Here is a 23,152-nt window from a genome sequence, read left to right on the forward strand (position 1 = left end):
CGTGGCAGTCACACTCGATGCCCAGAAGGCCTTCGATATGGTCTCCTGGCGGTACATGTGGCTGGTGCTGGAGACAATGGGTGTCGGCCCAAATATGATCAGGTTCATTAAATTGCTGTACACTTCCCCTGTGGCGCGGGTACGGGTTAACTCCCTAACCTCTGATCCCTTCACACTTTTTAGGGGCACCTGCCAAGGATGTCCCTTCCCACCGATCCTATTTGCCCTAGTGATAGAGCCAATGGCAGACTGGGTTTGTGCTCGGCACGCTCACAGGGGGATCAGACTGAAAGATAATCCTGAGATCATCTCCCTGTATGCAGATGATGTCCTACTGTATATTAGAGACCCCACAACCCACCATGACCCCATCTTGAAGTACATTACCCGTATCGGCGCCCACTCTGGCTTCACAATTAACTATTCCAAGTCCGAGATCTTTCCACTTACTAAATCGACTAAACAACCCGCTACTGAATTCCCTCTCCGCTGGTCCCCGGATGGTATCAGATATTTGGGCGTTCATATCTCCCTGACGAAGCCTGCTTTACTGGCCGACAACTACACGGCTGTAGCGCAAACTGTTGAGTCTAAACTGTTGCGATGGCGCGTTCTCCCGCTATCTATAGCTGGTCGACTCTCCCTCATTAAAATGATTCTACTCCCCAAGCTCCTTTATGTTTTTGCCAACATACCCGTATGGCCCGGGAAGGCCTACTTCACCAAACTTCACTCGCTCTGCGCACAGTTCTTGTGGCACTCCGGTGCGGTTCGCAAGAAGTGGACTGACATGGCACTCCCATACAAGCGAGGGGGTCTCACGGCTCCTAATCTGACCCTATATTGGACTGCGGCCCAAGCCCAACACGCCACTCATTGGTACCCAGGTTCTCCAGTGGGCCCGCATGTCAAGCTGGAGCGGCTAGCAGCCGCTGGTGTCAACATAATGTCCCTCATTCTGCACCAACATTACACACCCGACTCCCCTATTGATCCAATCGATGTGACCCTCCGTGCCTGGACGCACCTGCACTACCCGACGCCTGAGTCCTCTCCATATTACAAATGGCTTCCTGCATGGTCCTTCCCCGGGCTGGAACCCACACATGACACTGCCTTGGTCCGACACTGGAGTTCACTGGGTTATCAGGCTTTATCAGACTTTTACCCTGAGGGCAGATTTATTGAACCCCAGACGTGGAAACTGGGGCACACTGGTTCCGCAGTAGAAACTCTTCAATACTATAGACTCCGGGCAGCGTTTCGTGCCATGTGGCCCTCATTCCCAGACGAGCCCCCGGATGCTCCGGCGATTGCATACATCGCTAATTCTGGTGGCGCCGGCGGCGTCGTATCCTCTCTGTATAAGATCCTGCAGGACACTACCCCGAATCTGGCTCTTAGGGCACGTGATGAATGGGCAGACGAATTGGGTCTGGAGATTTCCGATGAGATTTGGGAGGGAATGTGTCTTCGCACTCAGAGTCTCTCTAAACTTTCGGTATCGTGCCATGCAATACAAGCTTTTAAACAGGCTATACTATACTCCACATCGCACCTCGAGGTTCACCCGTGCCACTGTGCACTCCTGCCCACGTTGCCGGGCCGAAAAAGCTGATCATTTACATATGTTTTGGTCCTGCGATAGATTGTCAGAATTCTGGAAGCGCATCCTAGAAACACTTGCTGCAATAGCGGACACCGTGATTGACCCTGATCCCTTGGCAGTCCTGTTTGGGGTGTGGGGGGGGTCTGCACCGGGAGCTTGGCTAAGTTTCTGAAGATAGGCTGTATGATAGCCAAGAAATGTGTACTCCAGGGTTGGAGGAGCTCCTCTCCTCCGGTCTTCCAGACTTGGCTGCGTTTGCTCACCTGGTCACGAAACTGCCAAGAGGAATATCTGACCATGGTCCCGGGCCATTCACGCCCCAAAAACATTTGGGTTGAATTTAATGAGTACCTCAGCAGCCAATGTGATGGCGCGCCCGGTTCAGGCGCGTCCCCTACTCCGGCGAAATTTACTCCTGCACCGTGAACTCATCTTTTCATTTCTCCCATGTGAAGCTCAGTTGATTTGTTGTGACCACTGTGATTTGTTTGACTTTTGTACCAAGTTGTAATGCGACTGTACTGCTCACCTGCTGGATTGATGTGTGTGCCTATGTATAGCTCTGCCTCCAAAAATAAAAGTTTAAAAAAAAAAATATATATGACGCAGGGATCAGTGATTGGTTACTACTACGAAAGACAGATCAGAAACGAAACTGATACTGATTTTCCTTTACCGAGGATTCCCAGCCTGACGACGGGGAATATTCATGAGCATGTGAATCCATGCCAGACCCATGCTGGAGAACAACAGTTACAGGTAAGTAACTTGTTCCTTACCACATATCAGAGCGATAATCAGAAGTGACACCACCAAACCTCCCCTGGAACACTTATACCGAGAGGTGGGCCGAGCGACCCCTCCAACCATGCTATTACACATACCAAGAGTTTGGGCAGAAACACACAAATATATGGGTTGGGGGAACAAACTAGCACCCATACAACCGCTGTGGAATAACAGGAACCTCCCAGAAGTAAGCAAACTCCCCAGATGGCCCAATTGGACACTGCATGGGATAGCAAAAATTGGAGATGTGATACGAGAGGGAGAAGTGATTCAATTCGACACCTTGGTGTCCCGCTTCTCTCTCCCCCCCACAGAACATTACCACTATACACAGTTAAACCACGCTCTGTTAACCCACATTCCTGCCATGTGCGATATGCCTGAATACACACCGATGGAACGCAATGTCGTTTCCGAACGAATTAAACATAAGGTCACCTCTGTCATGTATAATGCCATCGCCTCTTTCGCCACAACTGAACTGGCAAGTCTAAAGGCCAAATGGGAATTTGAGGTGGGGATAATCCAGGCGGAGGAGTGGATAACCGCTCTAATGTACCCCCGGGAGATTGCGATCTCATCTAGATTTAGACTCCTACAGCTTAAAATCCTCCACCGAGTCTACTATCCAAGAGTGACACTCTTCTGCTGGGGCAGGATATTGGACTCAAACTGTCTGCGCTGTAAACGTGAAGAAGGTACCTTCTTCCATATTCTATAGGAGTGCGAGCATATTCAACGCTACTGGCAAGCATGTTGCAATGAACTGTCAAAAACTCTAGATAAAGCAGTCCCCAGGGAACCAAAGCTTTTGCTGGTGGGGATAGAGGACGAAATTGAACTGACAAGATACGTAAAACTATTCATGTCAACTGCCACAGCAGTAACGAAGAGGAACATAGCTCAATTATGGGGCTCGGAGGTGGCACCCACCCTCGAACAATAGGCCACAGATATAGACATTTGTATTGCAATGGAGTACAGAGTTTACGCTGCGAGAGACTGCCCTGAAAAAGCAAAGAGGATCTGGCAGAAATGGGAGGACTATCGATAACGTGTCCCTCCCCTACCGGATCACCTGAGTCTGTGAATATGTGTCAACTGTGCAGAGACTATTGTGCCGATACACACCATAGATGTTTGCTCTTGTTTTACAATGACCCCTTCTTTTTCTTTTCCCTCTCTTTGCGGTTAGTTGTTAATGTTGTGTTTGGAGAGCTTCTTATTCGGCTCTCTCAGTTGTTGTAATGTTTATTTAACCTTGTATGAAAATTCAATAAAAAATGTTTGATAAAAAAAAAATGGTTTGATCAAAAGACCAGTTGCTTCCCCGATTGGCATGCGATTCCAGAGGAGACCGAAGGTTTGTAGTCTTTGGCCCTAGACTCTGGAATAGTATTCCTTTAGAGGTCAGGGCCTGCAAGGTGCTTTTTCAGTTTCGGAAGGCCCTTGAAACCTTCCTGTTTGAATAGCAGAAAGGGGATCTATAGGTGGGCCCGTTCCTCTTTTCTTATTTAGGGACTCAAATGTGCACTTCTTTTCATGCTATTGGTTTGATTTTTTTTTTATATCAACTGTGCCTTTATATGGTTGAGTCCGTTCTGAGCGCGTTATAAATAAATACTCAAATCAATCAATCGACAGTGACTAGTGGCCTGAGATGGCCGTGGCATGAGATGTTTTGCTTGTTATTTGGTCTTCTTCCTGCCTTCTCAGGTCAGGAATTCCCGTTCATGGTCACCCAGGAAAGCTACTGTTTTCACAGGCTATTGCATGCCATGTGTGTATGGGCTAAGGCAGTGGGCTGGGACTGTTTGTTCCGAATCCACATACTGGCGCCAGTGTGTCTAGTGGGAATGCACGGGACAGCCCCACAGTGGTCCCTGATTGGACCACTGCTGGTGTGCATGAGTGGTGCAGATCCTTACTATTTGAGGGTTGAGTTTGATCACTCACCTGAATTTAATAAAAGAAGAGGAGTCCTGCAGCCATTCCAGAAAATTAGAAGAGGAGCTGACCATCCTGTGTAGCTGTGCAGATGACCGAAGACCCGAGGACGAATCCTGAAGAGGCATGGTGACCATTCTTGCTCTTGTCCCGGTGAAGCCCTGCTGATCTACCTCATCTCAGAAGCCCCTTGCTGGTGCTTCGACCCTTTGGACTGGTGGGACCAACCACTCTTGACGCCTTCTCAAATCCTGCATCTGGAGACTTGGAAGAGTCCCTGGACCATCCAGTGGACGACCAGCTCGGTTTTGGGCTACTGTGCTAGAATTGTCGCTGTTCTGTGTTTTGGCCCGGAACCTCTGCGGTCCCCTGCTAGTCCTACAAGTCACCTTCTTGCCAAGTTTCAGCATTCCAGTAATGACGGGTCCTGTTCTGGAAGGCTTCCTTTGTTAGCGACTGGTGAAATGCCTGCTCTTGCCCGTGTGCAGTGAATGTAGCTGGAACTGGCCTCCCCCGTCTGAAAGAGTGTCCTGAAGAGTCCTGCATCTGTGTCTGCTGCATTTCTTTGCTGGAAAGGGTTTCACTTAGCTTCTGGACCTTACTGGAAACTCCAGAGCTCCTGGACATCTTCTACTGGATCCAACAGTAGGAAATCCTACCTCCAGCTACCCAATTCGACCTGGCAAGTCCTTTGGGAAAATCGGAGTAAAGGCAGTGAGTAGTCGTAAGTTTGTGAAGAACTTTGATTTATAGTCCATTCCATTGATTTTAAAAGCTTTTCTAGAAGCTTGAAAAAGTATTTGACGTAACTGCAAATCCTTTTGAAAGACTTCTGGAACAATCTCCACACCCACATGAAAATTTCATAACTTTGTCCCATCTTCTAAAGGTACTTTGTGAACGTTTGGGCACAATGCCCCATTCAACTTAGGGTTGGACTCGTAAAGTTAGGGATTATTTTCCTGTGGGCAGGTTGTACAATTGCCTAATTACTTCCCTTCCCTTTCAGCTGTAATGGTGAATTGTATGCATTGTATTAACCAACTGTTACGGTATGTATGTTTTATAGTTAGATAGTTGTGTGATATTACCTGCTTCATGCCTTTTTATAGTGTGTTCTTGGACCTGCAATACATATTTGTGCATTGTAGCTGTCTAAGTATAATCATTGTGTATTTCACTGTGTGGACTCCTAACCCCACTCACCTATCGTGAGACTTGGCCTTGACCACTCTCCATGCCTACCTGGATTGGGTTTGGCTAAACTCCCAGAGTCCTCTGTTCACTATAACTAGGGTGGCCTCCTAAAATCTGTGAGAGTGAGTGTAGTGGAAGTAGAAGCATGGCACCATATCCCTCATTTTGTTGTAGTATTATTGTTGAAGGAGTGGTAATAGTTGGATGGATGGATGGATGGATGGATGGATGGATGGATGGATGGATATATGGATGGATGGATATATGGATGGATGGATGGATGGATGGATGGATGGATGGTTGGATGGATGGATGGAGTGGTAACTTCAGATGGTGGAGGCAAGGACTAGTAGTTGTGTGGGAGTGGATGCAGGGAAGTGGGGAGTGAGCAGTAGTAACCAGAGCAGTGACAGTACTAGTGAACAAAACAGTGGTAGTGAGAGGAGAATTGTTGTAGTAGTGCGAGGAACCTAGTAGTAGGCACAGCATTAGCAGTAGTGATGTTTTTGGACCTGTTCTACTTTTGTAAATGGAAATAAAGCCTTTAGCCCCACTTCCCTTGCCTTTTGATCAATTGTTATCTGGAAACTGATCAGTCCTTCAGACTATTAGTACTGGGAACCAATGTTTCCCTTTTATCCTTTACATTTTTTTAACTTTTTTACCATTGCACAGAGCATCTTACAATGCAATGCAATGGGAATACTTACACTTGGGATTGTTGGTTACTTTTAAATGTGTCTAAAGACAAGCTGGTGGCAGCAGATGTGTTTGCCATTTTTGACTTATTTCTAGTGTGCACATTTGTGTTTACCGTGTATGGCTACAAAATGTGGGTAGTGCCCTACAATGGCCGTGCCACAAGATTTTCGCTTGTTCTTTCGCTAGATTGTATTTTGGTAGTCTTCCTGCCTTGCCAGTTCAGGAAATCCAATATAAGGTCATGCGCCCAGGAAAGATGCTGCTTTTGCAAGCTAGTGTGTGCCTTTTTGTTTGTGTGGCCCAGGAAGTAGGTGGAATTGTCTAGTCACATTCTTGTCTGTGGAGCCAGAGAGTCTAGGTGTGGGGCATAATTAAAACCAATAGTTGGCCTAATTGGACAACTGCCGGCTGTTAAATGGTGCAGATCCTTACCATTGTTGGGCTTGGACTTGCTTCCATGCTGGATTTTGGAAAAAAGTGGACACCCATTTCTTCAGATCAGCGTTGGAGCCAAGAAACCCTTGTAGAAGAACACCCGACTGAAGGTCCGAAGAAGACTCCTGAAGAGGCCTGGCATCCATTCGTGCCCGGTGAAGCCCTGATGGACTACCTCATCTCAGAAGAACCGAGCAGTGCTTCTGTCCTTGTAATAGTGGAACCAACTAGTCTCTGTGCCTTCTTGAGGATCCAACCATCCCAAGCTTTTGGAAGTGTCCCTGGATGACCAGCTCTCTCGTGGCAACCTCACCAGAAGCGTCGCCATTCTGAGGTTGCACCCAGAACTTTTGTAGTCGCCTACCTGTCGTACAAGTTGCCTTCCCTCTGAATTTCAACGTCCCAGCCTCAAAAGATCCTGTCCTAGAGATGCGACTAAAATTTCATTTTGCCGTTGTCTGTGTGCAGTGGCCGTTTCTGGAACCGGCCTTCCCCTGTCTTGAAGAGGCTGGCATTGGTGACTTTCATTTCGACATCGCCAGGGATTGCATATTTGCATATGGATCTGAACGGAATAATCCTTGCACCTGCAACTCCTGGGCCCCTCTCAGCGGAACTTACAGCAGGAAATACAACCTTCAGTGACTCCCAGTCGACCCATCAAGTCACCTGGGAAAATCGGAGTCAGTGGGGTAAGTAAATGCAAAGCATTTGTCCTCCTGTCAATAAAATTGGCACCAAGTCCCTTTGTATCATAACATTCCATTCCACTGCCTTTTGGTCATCAAACCTGGGTAGTACTACCTGAAAGATAAGAGAACAATTTACTTACCTAGTAACCTTGTTGAATATCTTCCTTGAACTCACCAACACAAGTACAATTAGAAATTGCCTACATGGACTACATTCTGGGGCAAAGCATTGTGGCTCCTGTGACTTTTGCACACAAAGCCCCATATTTCTTAGGGAATGGACTGCTGAAGTTCAGGAAATTCACTTGTGACTTGTTTCCATCTTTACTGAATTCATTTACTTACCCTGAGTGTTGATTAAGTAATTTTAATGCATTTTAAGGACCTATGGTGAATTTATATATGTTTTATTATTGAATATTGAGCGATAATATCACCTGCTAGCTTTGTTTTCTTTAGTGTGTGTAAAGGCCTCGAATAGCTATTTGTAGTTGTATACATTCCTGGCTATATTTAATTATTGTCTATTGTGTATACTCCTGAGAATAGCCTTGGCAGCTTTCTACGTTTACCTTGATTGGGTTTTGGCTAACCTCTCAAGTTCTCCTTTCACTATAACTAGGCTGGCCTCCTAAAATCTGTCCCCCAGGCCAGATTCTACAAATCCATCTTAACAAGGGGGAGCAGTAGTAGAGCTAGAGAGGTTGTAGTTTTAAGAAGTAGTGGCAGATGTACGGTGGGGAGTAGTAGAAGGACGGGTAGCGAAGAAAGAGTATCAATAGTGTAGAGAAGGCAGAGAGAAGACGGGAGAGAGGTAGTAACATCTGAGAAAGATATAAGGGGGATCGAAGGTTAGTGGAGTTGGAAGGACAGAGGAGAGTAGGGGATGGAGCAGAGTAGTGAAAGAGTGGGATAGAAGATCAGTAGTTGTACATACCCCACCCTCTATTAATAACATAATTGGTATTGTAGAGACCGATAGGAACTTCCATAGGGAAATAGACTGTTAGTGACTCTGGGACTCCTGATTAGACCAAGGTTACTGTGCACTAGAGGCTAAACTAGGGTTAGGGGATGCCTGGGAATCATCATGGAGGAGAGGGACAGCCCTATCACCATCTCCCACACCCCTTTTCCAGCCCGTAACATTTTATCCAACTATTGCCTTTTTATCCTGGAATCTTACAACTTTTCAAGGAACCAAACCATCCCTTCCTGTTTTCTTCAATAAAACCTTTGAAAATAGAGCAAAAGCCCATGAGTCATTTTGCCATATCTGTGACCATCTGTATTGGTGAACGGTGGCTTAGGAGAAAAGATGAGCCTTGAAGTACAGAATATGATTGGATTGTTCGAGCAGACATTGTGAGAGAGGTAGGCCGCTTCAGATTTTGGCTCCCTTAATGTCGAATCATTTTCCTCGGACAGAGAGACACAACTGTGTAGGTGGTGTAGCAAGCAAGAATTGATTAGCACTTTGCTGTTGTCTGGAATGTTGGTATTTAGTATATTTCAATATGTTGGTGCTACATTGTGTAAACTCAGTTTAAACTGTACCCTGGTGTTCCCATGTCCAGTGCAAGCATCTATTAGCATTTGATACGTCACCTATTTTTTTTTCTTTTTAAAATAAAATATATTTTATTGACATTTCTTTTATAACAAACAGTAATTTACCCCTCCCCACCGAGTCACCTAGCAAAGCCACCCCAATCCCCCAATTTCTCAGCATGGTACATAAGAACTGAACGAAATGAAAGTCAATATATGGCCAGGATTTTAAAAGGCGCTGAGGACAGTATTGAATGTTATAGGCACTTGGTAAAAATGTAAGTACTTCCACCCTGTCATATGAACATTTTTACTGATCTCCTTGAATAATGTATGTAATCCATTCAAGTGCGACAAAGTACCATACTCCAGATATCCATTCAGCAAAGTGCGGAGAGTCTTACATTTCCATTTCCGTGCTATTCCTAATAAAGCAGCCAGTTGCAGTATTACATGTTTTACATTTTTGTTTCGATTCTGTTTTTAAGTCACAGACCACCCGGACTGCAGCATTGTGTACCAGATGCAGATTGTGATCAAGGTCTGCGTATATGGCATTGGCATTTTTTAGCCTTGAGTCGATAGTGGTTCTTATCACTACAGCTCTGTACTATTGCATGAGCAAAGGGGAAAGGTTTCTTAATGTTTTCAGTTCGGAAAACAGCACTCTGCCAAGGCATTCATTTGAGATATAAAAGTTAATAAACATGTCACAAACGAAGCCTAGGTTTTTAACTGTGTCCTAGGGTGCTAGCATCTGGCCCAGAAGAGGCAGTATGCTGAGGGGCAGTGCTACAATTAAGGACGAATACCTGGTCATAAAAGACTTGCATTGCCAAAGAAGGATGAGGGTGCTTGAGTAAGGTCAGAAGGAGAGGTGGCGGACTGTGAGACTGGGCGGAGAACAGAGGTTGGAGTGGTGACCTGCGGATGTGTTTGAGTTTTTCATAGAGTGCACAAGTGAGGTTTTGAGTGTGAGAGAGAGTGGTACCAAGCGTGAGTGGGAAAAATAGGAGCGAGAGATAGAGTGAATAGAAGGAGAGATTGATGCAGGGAGAGAAAAGGGAGATTGAGTGTGAGTGGAAGGATGAGAGTGAAAGTGAGGGTGAAAATGAGAGCAGACAGTTAAAGAGGGAGGAGGGCGACGCATAGGAGAGAGTAGTAGGAGAGCGTGAGAAGGAGGACAGGAATAAAGTGAGTTACACTGGATCAACAGAGATAGGGATGGAGGAAAGAAGGTTTAGGAAGAACAGAGGGAGAGATAGTTGAGAGAGACAGAAAGAGGGAGAGAATAGAAGTCTAGGAGCGACCTGAGGAAAGACAGAACGAGGTATACAGAGGGGAGAGAAAGGAAGGAGTAGGTGGGATCGGAGGTGAGAAAGGAGACTTTTCGAGGATTTGGACATTGGGACTCACAGCCAGGGAAAATTGAAGTGACACATTGGCCCGAGATGTCACACGGGGGACCAAGACAAATAGGAATGGGGAGGAAGCGATCAAGGAGGAAGGCCTAGTTATAAAAGACCACAACGGACAAAGAAGGATGAAGGGTGCTAGAGTAAGTTAAGAAGGAGTAGTGGAGGACTGAGAGACCGGGTGGTGAACAGATGTTAGAGTGTAGCGCTAAGGACATGGAGATTTTGGGAGTGTGCAGGTAAGTTATTGTTTGTGTGAGAGAGAGTGGTATCAAGCGTCAGAGTGTTGAGTGACTATTGTGAGAGTGAGGGGTAGAGAAGGTGACAGAAATAGAAAGGGTAAAATAGGAGAGAGAGAGTAGATTGAGAGTAGGAGAGATTGATGCTTAGAGAGAAAGAGTGAGTGGAAAGAAGGGGTGGGCGTGCGGATGAAAAAGGAGGAGGCAAGTATAAAAGGGGTTAAGAGTAGGAGGGATTACTAAGAAAAAGAACAGGAGTAAAGTTAATCATATTGGAGGAACAGAGAGAGGACGAGAGATGGATGAGAAAGAAAAGAGGGAGGGGAAGTTGAGAGACGGATGGGGTGAGGGGCGAGAATAGAAGTAGATGAGAGACTGTAGGAAGGATAAGAGGAGAGAAAGGAAGGACTAGGTGGGATCAGAGGTGAGGTGGAGAGAAGGAAGTCATAGGGACAGAAGAGGGAAAGAGTGAACAAGAGTGTAAGAGGAGCGAGAGAGGGAGAGAGAAGGCCTACCTTGTCCATCAGTATTCTGGGGATAATATCGGAGTAGCTTATCCTTAGGAATTCCTGGAGAGAGTGAGGTACACAAGGCTGCAGCATTTATGTCCTCACTTGTAAAACAGCGTAGTAAAAGGCATTAGGGGTTACCTTTCGTGAGTATCGACAAACCACCACCAGGGGAGCAGGTGAGTCTGGGATAGGGTGGAGGGAGCTGACAGGACATTGAGTCTATGTCAGGGAATCCCCTTAGTCTGGCCCTCCTGCAATAAAGTATTGACCTTCATCTACAAACCTTGAAAAGATCCAAGCAAATTGTGGTGGTATTGCGGTCATCTATAATAGTATTTTAAACATCTTTTTATTTGTGATTGGTTTGTCAAAACCTTTACAAAAAAGAAAGACTTCATCACACGTAAAACAAATTATATATAGATGACAAAAACTGCATAATAGTTACACAGGACAGGGGTTGGAAAGAGAGAAGAAAGGCAAAGAAAAAAGTTTTTCATACGGAAAAGCCAGACATGTATTTCTTAAATTTCCCTCACATAGAAATGTTAAAATGATTCTTAAAATATTGGTATTTCCCATGACTTAACAAATACAGCGAACACTACCCCTTCAGCTGTCGAGTTCAGCATTCTTTTCCACAATTCAATTACGTCAAATCTGTTAGTTGCACCCACAATTTTGTTAAAATTGGAGGTCTGTTCAAAGTGTAGGGCATGACAATCCATAAATAGATGTTTGATATTCTCTACAACTTCAGTGCCATTACAGTGTCTACAGACTGAATCAGAAGGATCAATGGCACTCCTCCTTATTAAGATCTCCTTGGTTTGGAATAAATTCTACCAAAGTTGTAGTATCATGGAGCGATAATATCAGTTAGGAATAATCAGAAGAGAAGGGGCTACCAGACCTCTACGCTGGAGTTCATGGGATAGATGTTGCAGTGAAGCAAAGCCATGTAATGCATCAGTCGTAATTTTGACCCTCCCAGGCATGGATTTCAGGACTCCCACATCCAGTAGCAAATCAGAAAGTATTAATTCACAGTGGGATTTCAGTTTAGGTAAAAATCCAACAGAAGATGGCCCAGATTGACGATGACAAGCCTATTACACTTCTGAATGTTGAATACCCCGGTCAGCTGTGAGAAATGTGTGGTACAGAAGTAGAAACTGCCATTCTACATGAACCTTGAGCAAAACAAGCCCTAATTTGAACTGTATGGCTACTACAGGGACCGCGTTGTGGACTTGCAAAATGTGTTTCCAGGTTTTACTTTCTGTAGTGTCTAACCAGAGTTGATATTTATTAGGCCATAACTTCAACCCATAAATCAGCTTTGGAATTACCTTCCCCTGCTTTCATGGAATAACTTCCATATTTTCTATCGATGAAACTCAGTTGTTTGGGTAAATTATTCAAATTACTGAGGCCTGTATAACTTCAAAGCTGGGTTTTGAAGAGAAGTGAAAGCACAAATATATCAAACTGGAGACCACTTCTAATTCTTTTGACTGAAGCAACCATTTGCCGGAGTAATGCTTTCTACTGCTAGAGAGCACCAACATTTTTGCCTTTTGTGGATTTATCACTAATGCATTCTCCTTTGCATAGTTGGTGAATGCCAACAATAGTCTACGCATCCCAATCTTTGTTTGATCGAATAGTAAAAATCATCCATGTAGGCTATCCACAAAGTTTTTATTGTGTCTAATTTAGGAGGGAGTAACGCAGCCAAATTGAGGGTCTCACCAATGTCGGAAATGTATAGATTGAAAAGACAGGCAGCTAGCACACAGCCCTGTCCTAGGCCTTGATAAGTTGCAAACCTACGTGACAGGTTTCCAGCTTGATTTAATGGAATACAAATTCCTGTATTATTCCTGTATTAGAATGTAAGCCGATATTAGGCGCCGGAGGCCTTAAGTTTCCCCAATTTGGCTAATTTGGACCACAAACCTACGCAATCCACCTTATCAAATGCTACATAGTGGTCTATTGATGTGACATAGGTTCTTTTGTACTGGGCGCTCCAAGCAGATTCTTATAATTCTCGCAAGACAGCTCCACTTCTATTGGAATGGCTGCGTCGGAAACCTGTTTGGAAGCGATCCAGTTTACCCGTCTTCTTTGCCCATATTTCCAAGTGACCAAACAGAACACTTGCAAAAATCCTACTTTCTACATCTAGAAGAGTGATCAGTGTTAGGCAAAGTTTGAATGCAGTATCCTCTGGCAACACTACAAACAACTAAGACTACAGGTACAGGCAACCCAACCTTTGGTATAAGCTTGTACTACACAGTTTTGGTAGCGTGTTAAGCAGCAAGGCTTATCTCAAGAGGGGAAATGTGAACTGTAGTGGAGTTACACAAAGATTCACAGTTACAGGTATTCAAATAAACTCTTACACTCCAGGTTTCCTGCATAAACAATTATTAATTTATCAGTCAGTTATAAAGCTTTATTTAAAAGGGAGCAATATGCTAGTAACACACAAATGCACTTCAATACTGTACACTCGCAGTTTCTGAATCAGACAAGACCCTTTTGGGATGGCACACAGACACAACCTACACCTACAGGTGACTTCAATAACAAGGGTGCTGGGGACATTAATATCTTACTGTTGGCATTCAGAACACTCTTAAAATTTGGTAAAAGGCAAAGGTTATTAGAACACAAGAGATCACCAATATGCTTAAGCTGGGCAAATACTTTCAGGTCCTCTTACAATTCAGTAGACTAAGCCAAAGTCAATAAGCAAAAGTCTTTGTATAGGATGTAGCACTTCAGGTAAGTAAATGGAAAAGTCTTTGCACAAGTTCGCAGTAGTCTTTGATAAAAAGAAGAATCAAATGTAGGGCCACAAGCTGATTAGACTTGTGAGTTGCAGAAGTTACAAGCACTTCCACAGTAAGAGATACGTTCTCTTAGACTTGTTTTACAGTACCTTGGTAAAGAAGAAAAGATGCAGCTGAGGACTTCTGTTCCTGTGCAGCTCTGCAGATCTCACTGTTCCTGGGCCTCAGACATGGGGACAAGATGGAGGACGTCTGGGGACTCCTGCAATGCACTGGGACTGTCAAAACTTGCAACTGGCAAACTTCACTTTCAGTGGCTGCTTCGCGTTTGAGCTTCTTGTGGCTACCGCAAATAGTAACAACTTGGTTCCTGGCTGTCAAGGTGGACTTTCGTTGCTTCCGGGGTCCCTCACTCTGTTGAGGGGGCTCAGGCTTGGTCAGTCCTGCTTCGTGGTAGTCCGGAGGATCTTCCAAAAGCTTTAGGCCAGCTTAAAAGCAACACACCCAATCTGGTGTTCTCCCTGGCTATTCGATTTCCTGCAGCAACTCTTAGGAACTAAACCAGCTCCGAGATTGATGTCCAGGTGGCTTACTTTGAAGTTAATTGGTCCCACCAGCTCAAAGGGAGAAGTCTTCCTTGCAAGGGTTTGTCTGTTGATACGAAGTTGGCACTGCAGCAGGGCTTCACCGGCCAAACCAACGGTCCAGGAGTTGCAGCAGGCGCCCTCTTCAAGCTCTTCTTCGGTTCCTTCGTCCAGTGGTCGACTCTGCCTTCCAAGCAAGAGACTCGCCTTTTATTCAGTTCTCTCCCATTCATTCCAGCCTAGCTGTCACTCACCCAGCAGGGTGGCTGTCCTTGCCGGACAGTCAGCCAGTCAATCACCACAGAGTGCATTTGGGTCTCCTAGGAGACTAAGCACAGGGTGTTTCGGGCACCTCCCTCACTTCCTGCCTACCCCAGACACTCTGGAGCCAGAGGTTGGTTTCACTCAGAAACCCCACCAAAGGCGAAATGAACTAAGAGACCAAACCTGGTTTGGCGCTCAGAGAAACCCTCTAGAAGGACCTTTCCACAAAGACTTGGTGAAAAAAGAAAACTGGGGGCCATTTTATCAAAGATGGCTCTCTGCCATTTTGAAAAAGATGGCTCCCGCGGTTGCTTTACCGGAGCCACAAATGGTTGCGGTAAATGCAAACTATGGTAGTTCAAAACAAAACCACTGCCACCAGCTATTCAGTGAGGAAAGGGTAACATAAAATATGTTACATAAGAAGCTAGACAAAGGGGATACTAGGTAAACCCTCCTGCACTCTATTGTAAGATAGTGTGTGTTGGGTCTAGAAAGTTACTGCTCTGGGAAACAGTAGTTTATCCCAGAGAAGGTATTTAAAACTTGGGAAATCTGGAAGACTTCCCTGTGTCACTGCATGAAGGTGCTTTGGGACACAATTGTAAAAGAGTTTTGACTCCATAACCAAAAAAACACAGTGTAGAAAATCACATTAAAATACCTGAGAGAGTGGGGAAAAAGGGTCCCACTCTCTCCAGGTTAAAAAAAATCAAGTGCTCAAAATCCAGCAAAGGTGGAGGGAATTAGCACATTTCTGAGAATTCTCCATAACAGCCACTCAAACGGAAAATATTCCTGTCGTCACAGCACGCTCCAGGGGAACTCAACTCTCTGGCAGACTCAATGAGCAGAGGTCCGCTACCAGAGGAACACGAACGGCGACTACACGCAGTGGTTGTAGAACACCACTTCCCTCTATGGGGTTTCCCCACAATAAACTGGTTTGCTACAAGCAAAAACAGTCAATGCCCAGACTTTGCGTCCAGGTTCCCCCAACTAGGCTCCAAGGAAAATGCTCTATAGATTAACTGGTCAGGGAAATTTGCTTACGCTTTTCCATCCCCCGACACCTCTTATAAGGAAAGTGGTGAACACAATCCGCAAGGAACAAGTGACGCTCATCCTAGTTGCTCCTATGTGGGCAAGACAACCTTGGTATCCACATCTGCGCAAACTGGCGATGTGTGATCCCATCAAGCTCCCGTACCTGCACAATCTGCTCACTCAGCACAGGGGACTAACAGTGCCCCCTCAATCTCACTCAATGAACTTGGCAGCATGGCTCCTGAAGTCATAGCTTTCGGATATCTTAACCTACCACAGAGGTGTATGGACATCTTGAAGGAAGCAATAAAGCCTAACACTAGGCACTGTTATTTCGACAAGTGGAGGAGATTTGAAATGTGGTGCCAGTCTAAACAAATTAACCCCTTAGAACGTACTCCTCACATTCTAACTTATATGCTCCTCTTGCTAGATACAGGGTTAGTATTCAATTCTGTAAAGGTCCACATGGCGACCTTATCAGCCTATACCACCTCACACAATAAGGTCTCATGGTGGAAGGTACCTGTCATCAAAGCATTCATGGAGGGAGTAAAGAGACTCCACCCTCCAATTTCAAACCCGCCGCCAGGATGGGATCTCAATGCTGTACTTGCTAAGCTCATGGGACCCCCTTTCAAGCTGATGCATTAGTCTAGTCCTAAACACCTGACTTACAAGACTGCCTTCTTAGTGGCTTTTACTTCCATAAGAAGAGTTAGTGAAATACAAGAATTTTCAGTGCAGGATCCTTTCTTTATCATACACAAGAACAAGCTGGTTTTACATACTCACCCTAGATTCTCCCCTAAATTCATCTCCAAGTTTCACGTAAACCAGTCTATTGAGCTACCAGCTTTCTTTCAGAATCCCACCAGCTCAGCTGAGGTAAAATTCCACACACTAGATATAAGGAGGGTGGTCATTTAATATGTAAAGAAGAGCAGACCGCTAAGAAAAACAGACCAACTGTTTGTCTCCATAGCAGCAGGCTGCGGTACACCCTCTTTTGGTGCCGCCGTCTCCGCGGGCCGGTTCGACATGGCCAGTTTGGCTCAGCAGCTGATTTGGCGCACCCATATTGGCGCAGGAGCCTTTCTGGCGTGGGCGTTTTGGTGCGAGGGACGCTTGGACGTGGCTGACATTGCAGCCACGTCTAAACTCCCTCACGCCAAATTCATAAGCATAATTCTTTGAAAATGCAGCACGTTGATGGGTGTCGTACCTGTCAACGTGCTACATTTGCAAAGAATGGTACACAGTCAACAAACACACATCAACACATATCCCCAAACCAGTACCAGTTTGCACATGCACAAGCTCATTCAAAAGAATACATAAAAATAAAAACATACACAGACACACACAGCAACCGCATATCCACACCAACAGCACACACCACTAACTTGTACCCTTGCCCGCACATACAAAACACATACACAAGTTTCAAATATGCAAAAGTAAACAAAAACGCATACACATGCTTTCGGACACAAATACACACATATGCCAAATCGATAAATAAATGCATACTGTCAGATTCACACACGTGTAAGCAAAGCGACAGCTCAAGTTATTTGTCTGTCTACCCAACAGCTCGCCCACCAAAACAAGTAGCATGAAAAGAACACATGCACACAAAGAAATGTTCGCCCATAGTGAACACCACCCACGAACACATAGAACAGGAATATATCCGTTCAAATACACGCAAAACATAGGCGCACACACAAAGTGCACATAGTTATGCACATATAAAAACGGCACAGATAAACGGTGGCATACAGAGTCACTAACAAATGCACAAATATGTATTACAATAAATAAATAGCATACCTAGATAATCATACATCTAAAACACACACAGGCAGATGCAAACACATAACACGCCTAAACACATATTTACAAAATTAAAACATACTTTAAACTCAGCCAGTCAAACAATTCGATCTAAATACACGCCCTTAAAACAAACCTACACTCATAAACATGCATCCTATTTAAGAGTCTTCTTAGTAATTCTCTCCAGAGGACCAGGTGCTATGTGGTGGTGTCCAGACCCTCACAGACACTGGGCCAATCCCAGCTGGCGGGCAGAGTCACACATGAACTGAGCTATCCAATTTCCTAAAAAGACAGAATGATACTGCATAGAGTACTTTGGCGCCCTCCCATAACAGGGGGACTACCCCAAAAAATCATGCATTAGGATCAAAAGGTGGAGCCTGATGAACGCCTCACTTAGAAAATGCATGATGTGTTCACTGTCTGAGAAGGCGCGGCCATGAAAGTAAAGCATGTCTTGAGAATGCATCCACTCTTGCCTGCTACTAGAACTGCAGTTTCAGACTGAAGATTTTATGGTCCTGCAAGCCTCTCTCCTCCCTCCTACCAGGCTGGTGCAGAGACAGAGTGACAGGTGACTGGCCCTTGCCCTTATCTAGCGGCCATCGGCGGCACAAGAGACTGGGAGATGGGCAGACCAGGTGGAACTGGCAGACTGTTGTAATGCTGCTGCCGCTCTTCCCCGGGAACCTGCATCAATAGGGACAGCCTTTGACTGCAGCGAGGCATGTGCCAACCGCATAAAACATGCGCAGGTTGTTGTCGGATGCCACCTGTCTGTGTAATTTGAACACTGCCATTTTACACTGCTACAACTTCAGGTTCACTGAGCAGGCGAGAGTGGTTGACGGGTGACAAGGTGACGCTATACTGGACAAGGAAATAAATACATCTCTATTTCAATTCCTTTCTCTGTGCACATTCACCCATTCTACTCTTACTTCACGGCCACAGTTTGCAATTGTGATTTTTTCGGTTTGTAGCACTAGGACATACATTTCCGTGGGTATGGCATTCTTTTCTTTTGGTGCATTTTTGATGGACAAAACATACTGATGACAAAACGTTCCCGCGCCGAAGTGGGCGCACCAAAATGTCTGCTGCGCCAAAGTGGTTGCGCTGGATCGACCCGCACCGAACTGGCCACACCAACATGTCCTTCTCCGCCAGGCAGAGAAGGAGACCGCATTTCAAAAAATGCCATCTCCAGGTGGATAGGCAGATGTATACAATTGTGCTATTCCCTATCAAACAAGACACTGCCTTTCACGCCCAGAGCTCACTCCACAAGGAGCACAGGAGCCACTCTGGCTTTCATTGCAAATGTCCCTCTAGACAGCATTTGCAAAGCAGCTACATGGAACTCCGTACACACTTTCACTAAGCATTACTGCATTGACACTCATTCCAAGACAGATACACAGGTGGGACAAGCAGTTCTAAGAAACCTCTTCGCCCATGACCCTTCTCACATCCCACCACCTTCTCCTAACACTGCTCGCTAATCTATGCACAACATGTGATCTAAGCAGATTCCACAAGCCTCAGAAGGGATACATTACTCACCGTAGTTCTGATGCTTTTATCTGCTTAGATTCACATGCACCCACCCTTCCTCCCCTCGGAGAGAAGACACATGGATGCTTATGAGCTTGTCTGATAATGTTTCTGCTTGGATATGACTGTACTCGCGCTATACTTCATGCTACCTCGTGTCAGAAAAATATTCTGAGGGACCTCGACGCGTGAAGGATCATGGGTACAGCGGCCGTTACACTAGGGATAGTATTACTGGCATGCCCTGTCGATGTCCCTTTTTGAGTTTCGAAAACAAGTGTAATACTCTAAAGCTTCCTCTAGATGTCAGCCTCTGCACAGCATGTGGAACTAAGCAGATACAAGCATCAGAAATACGATTACGGTGAGTAATGTATCCCATACAGTCACCATAGGTTCTAAAAATGCTGTCAATGACTCAAATCGACGTAGGAGACAAATAAAGTGATGCAGTAAAGATGGAACAAAGTGACAAGTGATAGTTCGTAACTTCAGTAGTCCAATCCAAAAGAACAATGGGGCCTTGTACCCAAAAGTTACAGGAGTCACAATGCTTCTCCACAGAATGTATTTGTGGCAGGTAAGTTGCTTGTGTTGGTGATTGTTCAATAGAAGAAATGCAACAATGGTAAGTAAATTGTGTTATCTTTCCGATTGTATTCCTCGGGTTGGATGAACAAAAAACTGTGGAATGCAAGGATACAAAGTGACTTGTTCTCAATGTTTTCCTATAGCGGACAGGGGGAGACAAATTCTTTGTGTTTACTTACCCCTCTGACTCTGATTTTCCCAGCTGATTGGATGGGTCGACTGGGGTTCTCGGGAGGTTAGATTTCTCACCATTTGTTCCAGTGACAGGTTCCCAGGAGCTGCTGGGTACAAGAATACTTCCGATCAGGCCCAGATGCAAGATGCAACGTCTGGCAATGGATAAATGCAAGATTCAGCGATGCAGCCCTCTTATGGACACTTCACAGGATGGGGGAAGGCGAGATCCAGCAATGGCCACTGCACATAGATGACAATAGGCGTCCTTCCAGTCACGGTTGTAGAAGTCCTTCGAGGACAGTATCCGTTGAAGCTGAGTGGCAGACATTCGGCAGGAAGTCGTTTTATACTACAAACTGGTGACCACCAAAGTTCCAGCTGAAAACATGGAACAGCGACTGTTCTAGCAAGGTAGTCCACTGGATAGCTGGACAGTCCACTGGGTCATCGACGGATACTTCTGAAGACTAAGGACGGCTTGATCCTCAAGAAAACGTTGGTACCGACAGCCCAGAGGTTGAAGGACCACACAGGGCATTCACAGATTAGGTAGTCCAGCAGGGCTACACCAGACAAGACACAGGAAGGGTACCAGACCTCTTTGGGAGTCTTTTTCAGATCTTCAGTTGCCTGTTCTTCTATGAGGGAATCTTGGCTCCAACAGTGATTTGAAGAAATTGCTGCAGGAGTCCTCTTCTTATCCAAAATCCAGCCTGTAAGTAAGTTCAGGCCCACCAATGGTAAGGGTCTGCACCAGTCGAACAGCCACTAGTTGTCCATTTAGGAACAACTATTGGTTTCACTCATGCCCCACACTCATACTTTCTGACAACACAGATGGGGAGTGGGACCAGACAGTGCCATCATCTTCTTGGGCCACTCACAAACAAAGGCATCACTACCCCGCGAAAGCTCCAGCTTTACCGGAAAGCACATTCTCTTATATGGGATGCAATATGCTGAAAGAAAAAGGGAAAATCTTGCGACGTTGCCATTTTTGGGCTCTAACCATGTTTATTATCTCTGCACAGTAAATGAGAATGTGCACACACTAGAAATAACAAAATTGGTAAAAATGTAATTGCTGCGACTAAAAATCTGAAGTGTAAAAAGCTAGGGTGACATAAAATATCTCCATTGCACTGCATTGTAAGATGCTGTGTGCAATTCTGAAACGTTACAAAATGTAAAAGCTAAAAAGGGGAACTTAGTTTCCAGTACTGATAGTCTAAAGGACTGATCAGTTTCCTCACAACAAATTGGCAAAAGCCATGGGTGGTGAAGCTGAAGGCTTTACTTCCCCTTAAAAGGTGAGAACAGGTTCAGAAACAAAGCAAAATGAGAGGGGGTAAGTTGGAATGAACTATGGAAGAAACGTTTCCAAAAGAGAAATCTTGACTAACAGTAAGCACTGTTTAAGTAACAATAAAACTGTAGACACAGATCAGTTTTGGTATTTCATTGTATCCGGTAACTCGTCGGTTTTCACATACATTGTTTACAGTCTCTGGAAACATTGAATTATTACTTTCAAAATGAACTGCACATTGTCACTAGTTATATGGAAAGTATTATTGTCACTTTAGATCTAATGAAGCAATACAGGTTTGACTTTGTATTCATTTCTTTTTTTAATTGGAAGATTTTTATGACGTGCATGTTTTTCTACTTTGTGTTTTGTATTGCATTGTGTATATATAGTGTGAAGGTTTGTTTAAACCAATACACTTAAATAAAAATAATGAATCATGGTGTTTCAGAAATTGCCAGACAAGCAGCACAGATAAAGCTGCTGAGAAAGCTTCAGAAGCAAGAACAGACTAGAGCAGCCAAGGAAGCAAAGAAACAGCAAGGTATGGAAAGTGTCTGTTGATGCAAGTGTATCCAAGTACGCTCATAAGTTCTTCTAACATGACTGAAGCAACCTCTATATGTTTGTGGTCATTCTTTGTGTTTATTTGCAGCAATCATGGTTGCTGAAGAAAAACGGAAGCAAAAAGAACAAATTAAAATCCTGAGACAGCAGGTGAATATTTTGTTTATTGAATTTGGGAAATATATTTACTATTTGAATAGGATGTTTCAAATATGATTTTACATTCTATTATGTTTTCTAAAACCCCATTTATGTTTAGAGCCAAAATGTCCTCTGTGCTTCTATAATCCAGTTTACAGAAATGTATTCCCCGAATAGTCTTTTTTAAGATGGATTTCTAGAATCTGGCCTGGTGGACAGATTGTAGGATGCCACCCTAGTGATAGAGAACAGAGAACTCTGGTAAACGTGGAGAGCAGTTAAGGTTATTATCAGGAGCTTGTGAATGAGGACAGGGGTCCACAATGAGTCCACACAATGAAGCACACAACAATTCAATTTAGACAGGAATGTATACAACTATTTTTAGTAGGCCTCTTCACACACTAAAAAATGAAAATAGCAGGAGATATTATCACACAATACACAATAATAAATATATACATATATACCTTCACTATAGGTTCTTAAAATGCCTTCAAATGACTTAAACAACACAGGAGGTAAGTCAATGCAGTAAAGATGGAACCAAGTCACAACTGAATTTGCCTATCTTCAGCAGTCCAATACCTAAGAGGAATAGGGCCTTGTGCCCAAATGTCACAGGAACCACAATGCTTCCTCCCAGAATATAGTCTGTCGGCAATTTCTAATTGTACTTGTGTTGGTGATTGTTCAAAACAAGATATTGAACAAGGTTACTAGTTAAGCAAATTGTGATCTTATCTTTCAGATGGTACTACCCAGGTTCGACGACCAAAAGGATGTCGAATGGAATGTCAGGATACAAAGGGGCTGGTTCCCAAAGTTATCCTATGGAGGACAGGGGAGGAGGTGGATAAATGCTATGTGCTTACTTACCCCCTCGCCCCCCCCCCAACTCAGATTTTCCCAGATGACTTGATGGGTCAACTGGGAGTCACTGGAGGTTGGATATCTCACTGTTGGTTCTGGTGAGAAGGGCTCAGGAGCTCTGGGTGCAAGGTTCGTCCGGGCAGGTCCAAATGCAAGAAGCAACATCTGGTGATGAAGAAAAGCAAGATTCACCAATGCAGGACACTTCACTTGATGGGGTAAGGCAAGTTCCAGTGACGGCCACCTCACACGGACAATGGCAGATATCCTTCGATTGAGGTAGAAGAAGCTTCTCTAAGACG

At 44.7% G+C, this 23,152-nt stretch overlaps 1 protein-coding gene across 16 annotated transcripts in view; it reads left to right on the top strand.

The window, feature by feature from the left end:
• BAZ2B (bromodomain adjacent to zinc finger domain 2B) overlaps positions 1 to 23,152 on the top strand; it is a 2,602,315-nt gene that overhangs the window by 1,197,453 nt on the left and 1,381,710 nt on the right. For all 16 annotated transcript variants that reach the window (XM_069616356.1, XM_069616365.1, XM_069616369.1 and 13 more), the window contains 2 exons: positions 21,721 to 21,813; positions 21,925 to 21,986. In XM_069616356.1, coding sequence (XP_069472457.1) covers positions 21,721 to 21,813; positions 21,925 to 21,986 — 155 coding nt within the window. The remainder of the gene's footprint in view (positions 1 to 21,720; positions 21,814 to 21,924; positions 21,987 to 23,152) is intronic.

Source organism: Ambystoma mexicanum, chromosome 9 (genome assembly GCF_040938575.1).
Source record: "Ambystoma mexicanum isolate Mex_15411 chromosome 9, UKY_AmexF1_1, whole genome shotgun sequence".
Taxonomy (NCBI): Eukaryota; Metazoa; Chordata; class Amphibia; order Caudata; family Ambystomatidae; genus Ambystoma; species Ambystoma mexicanum.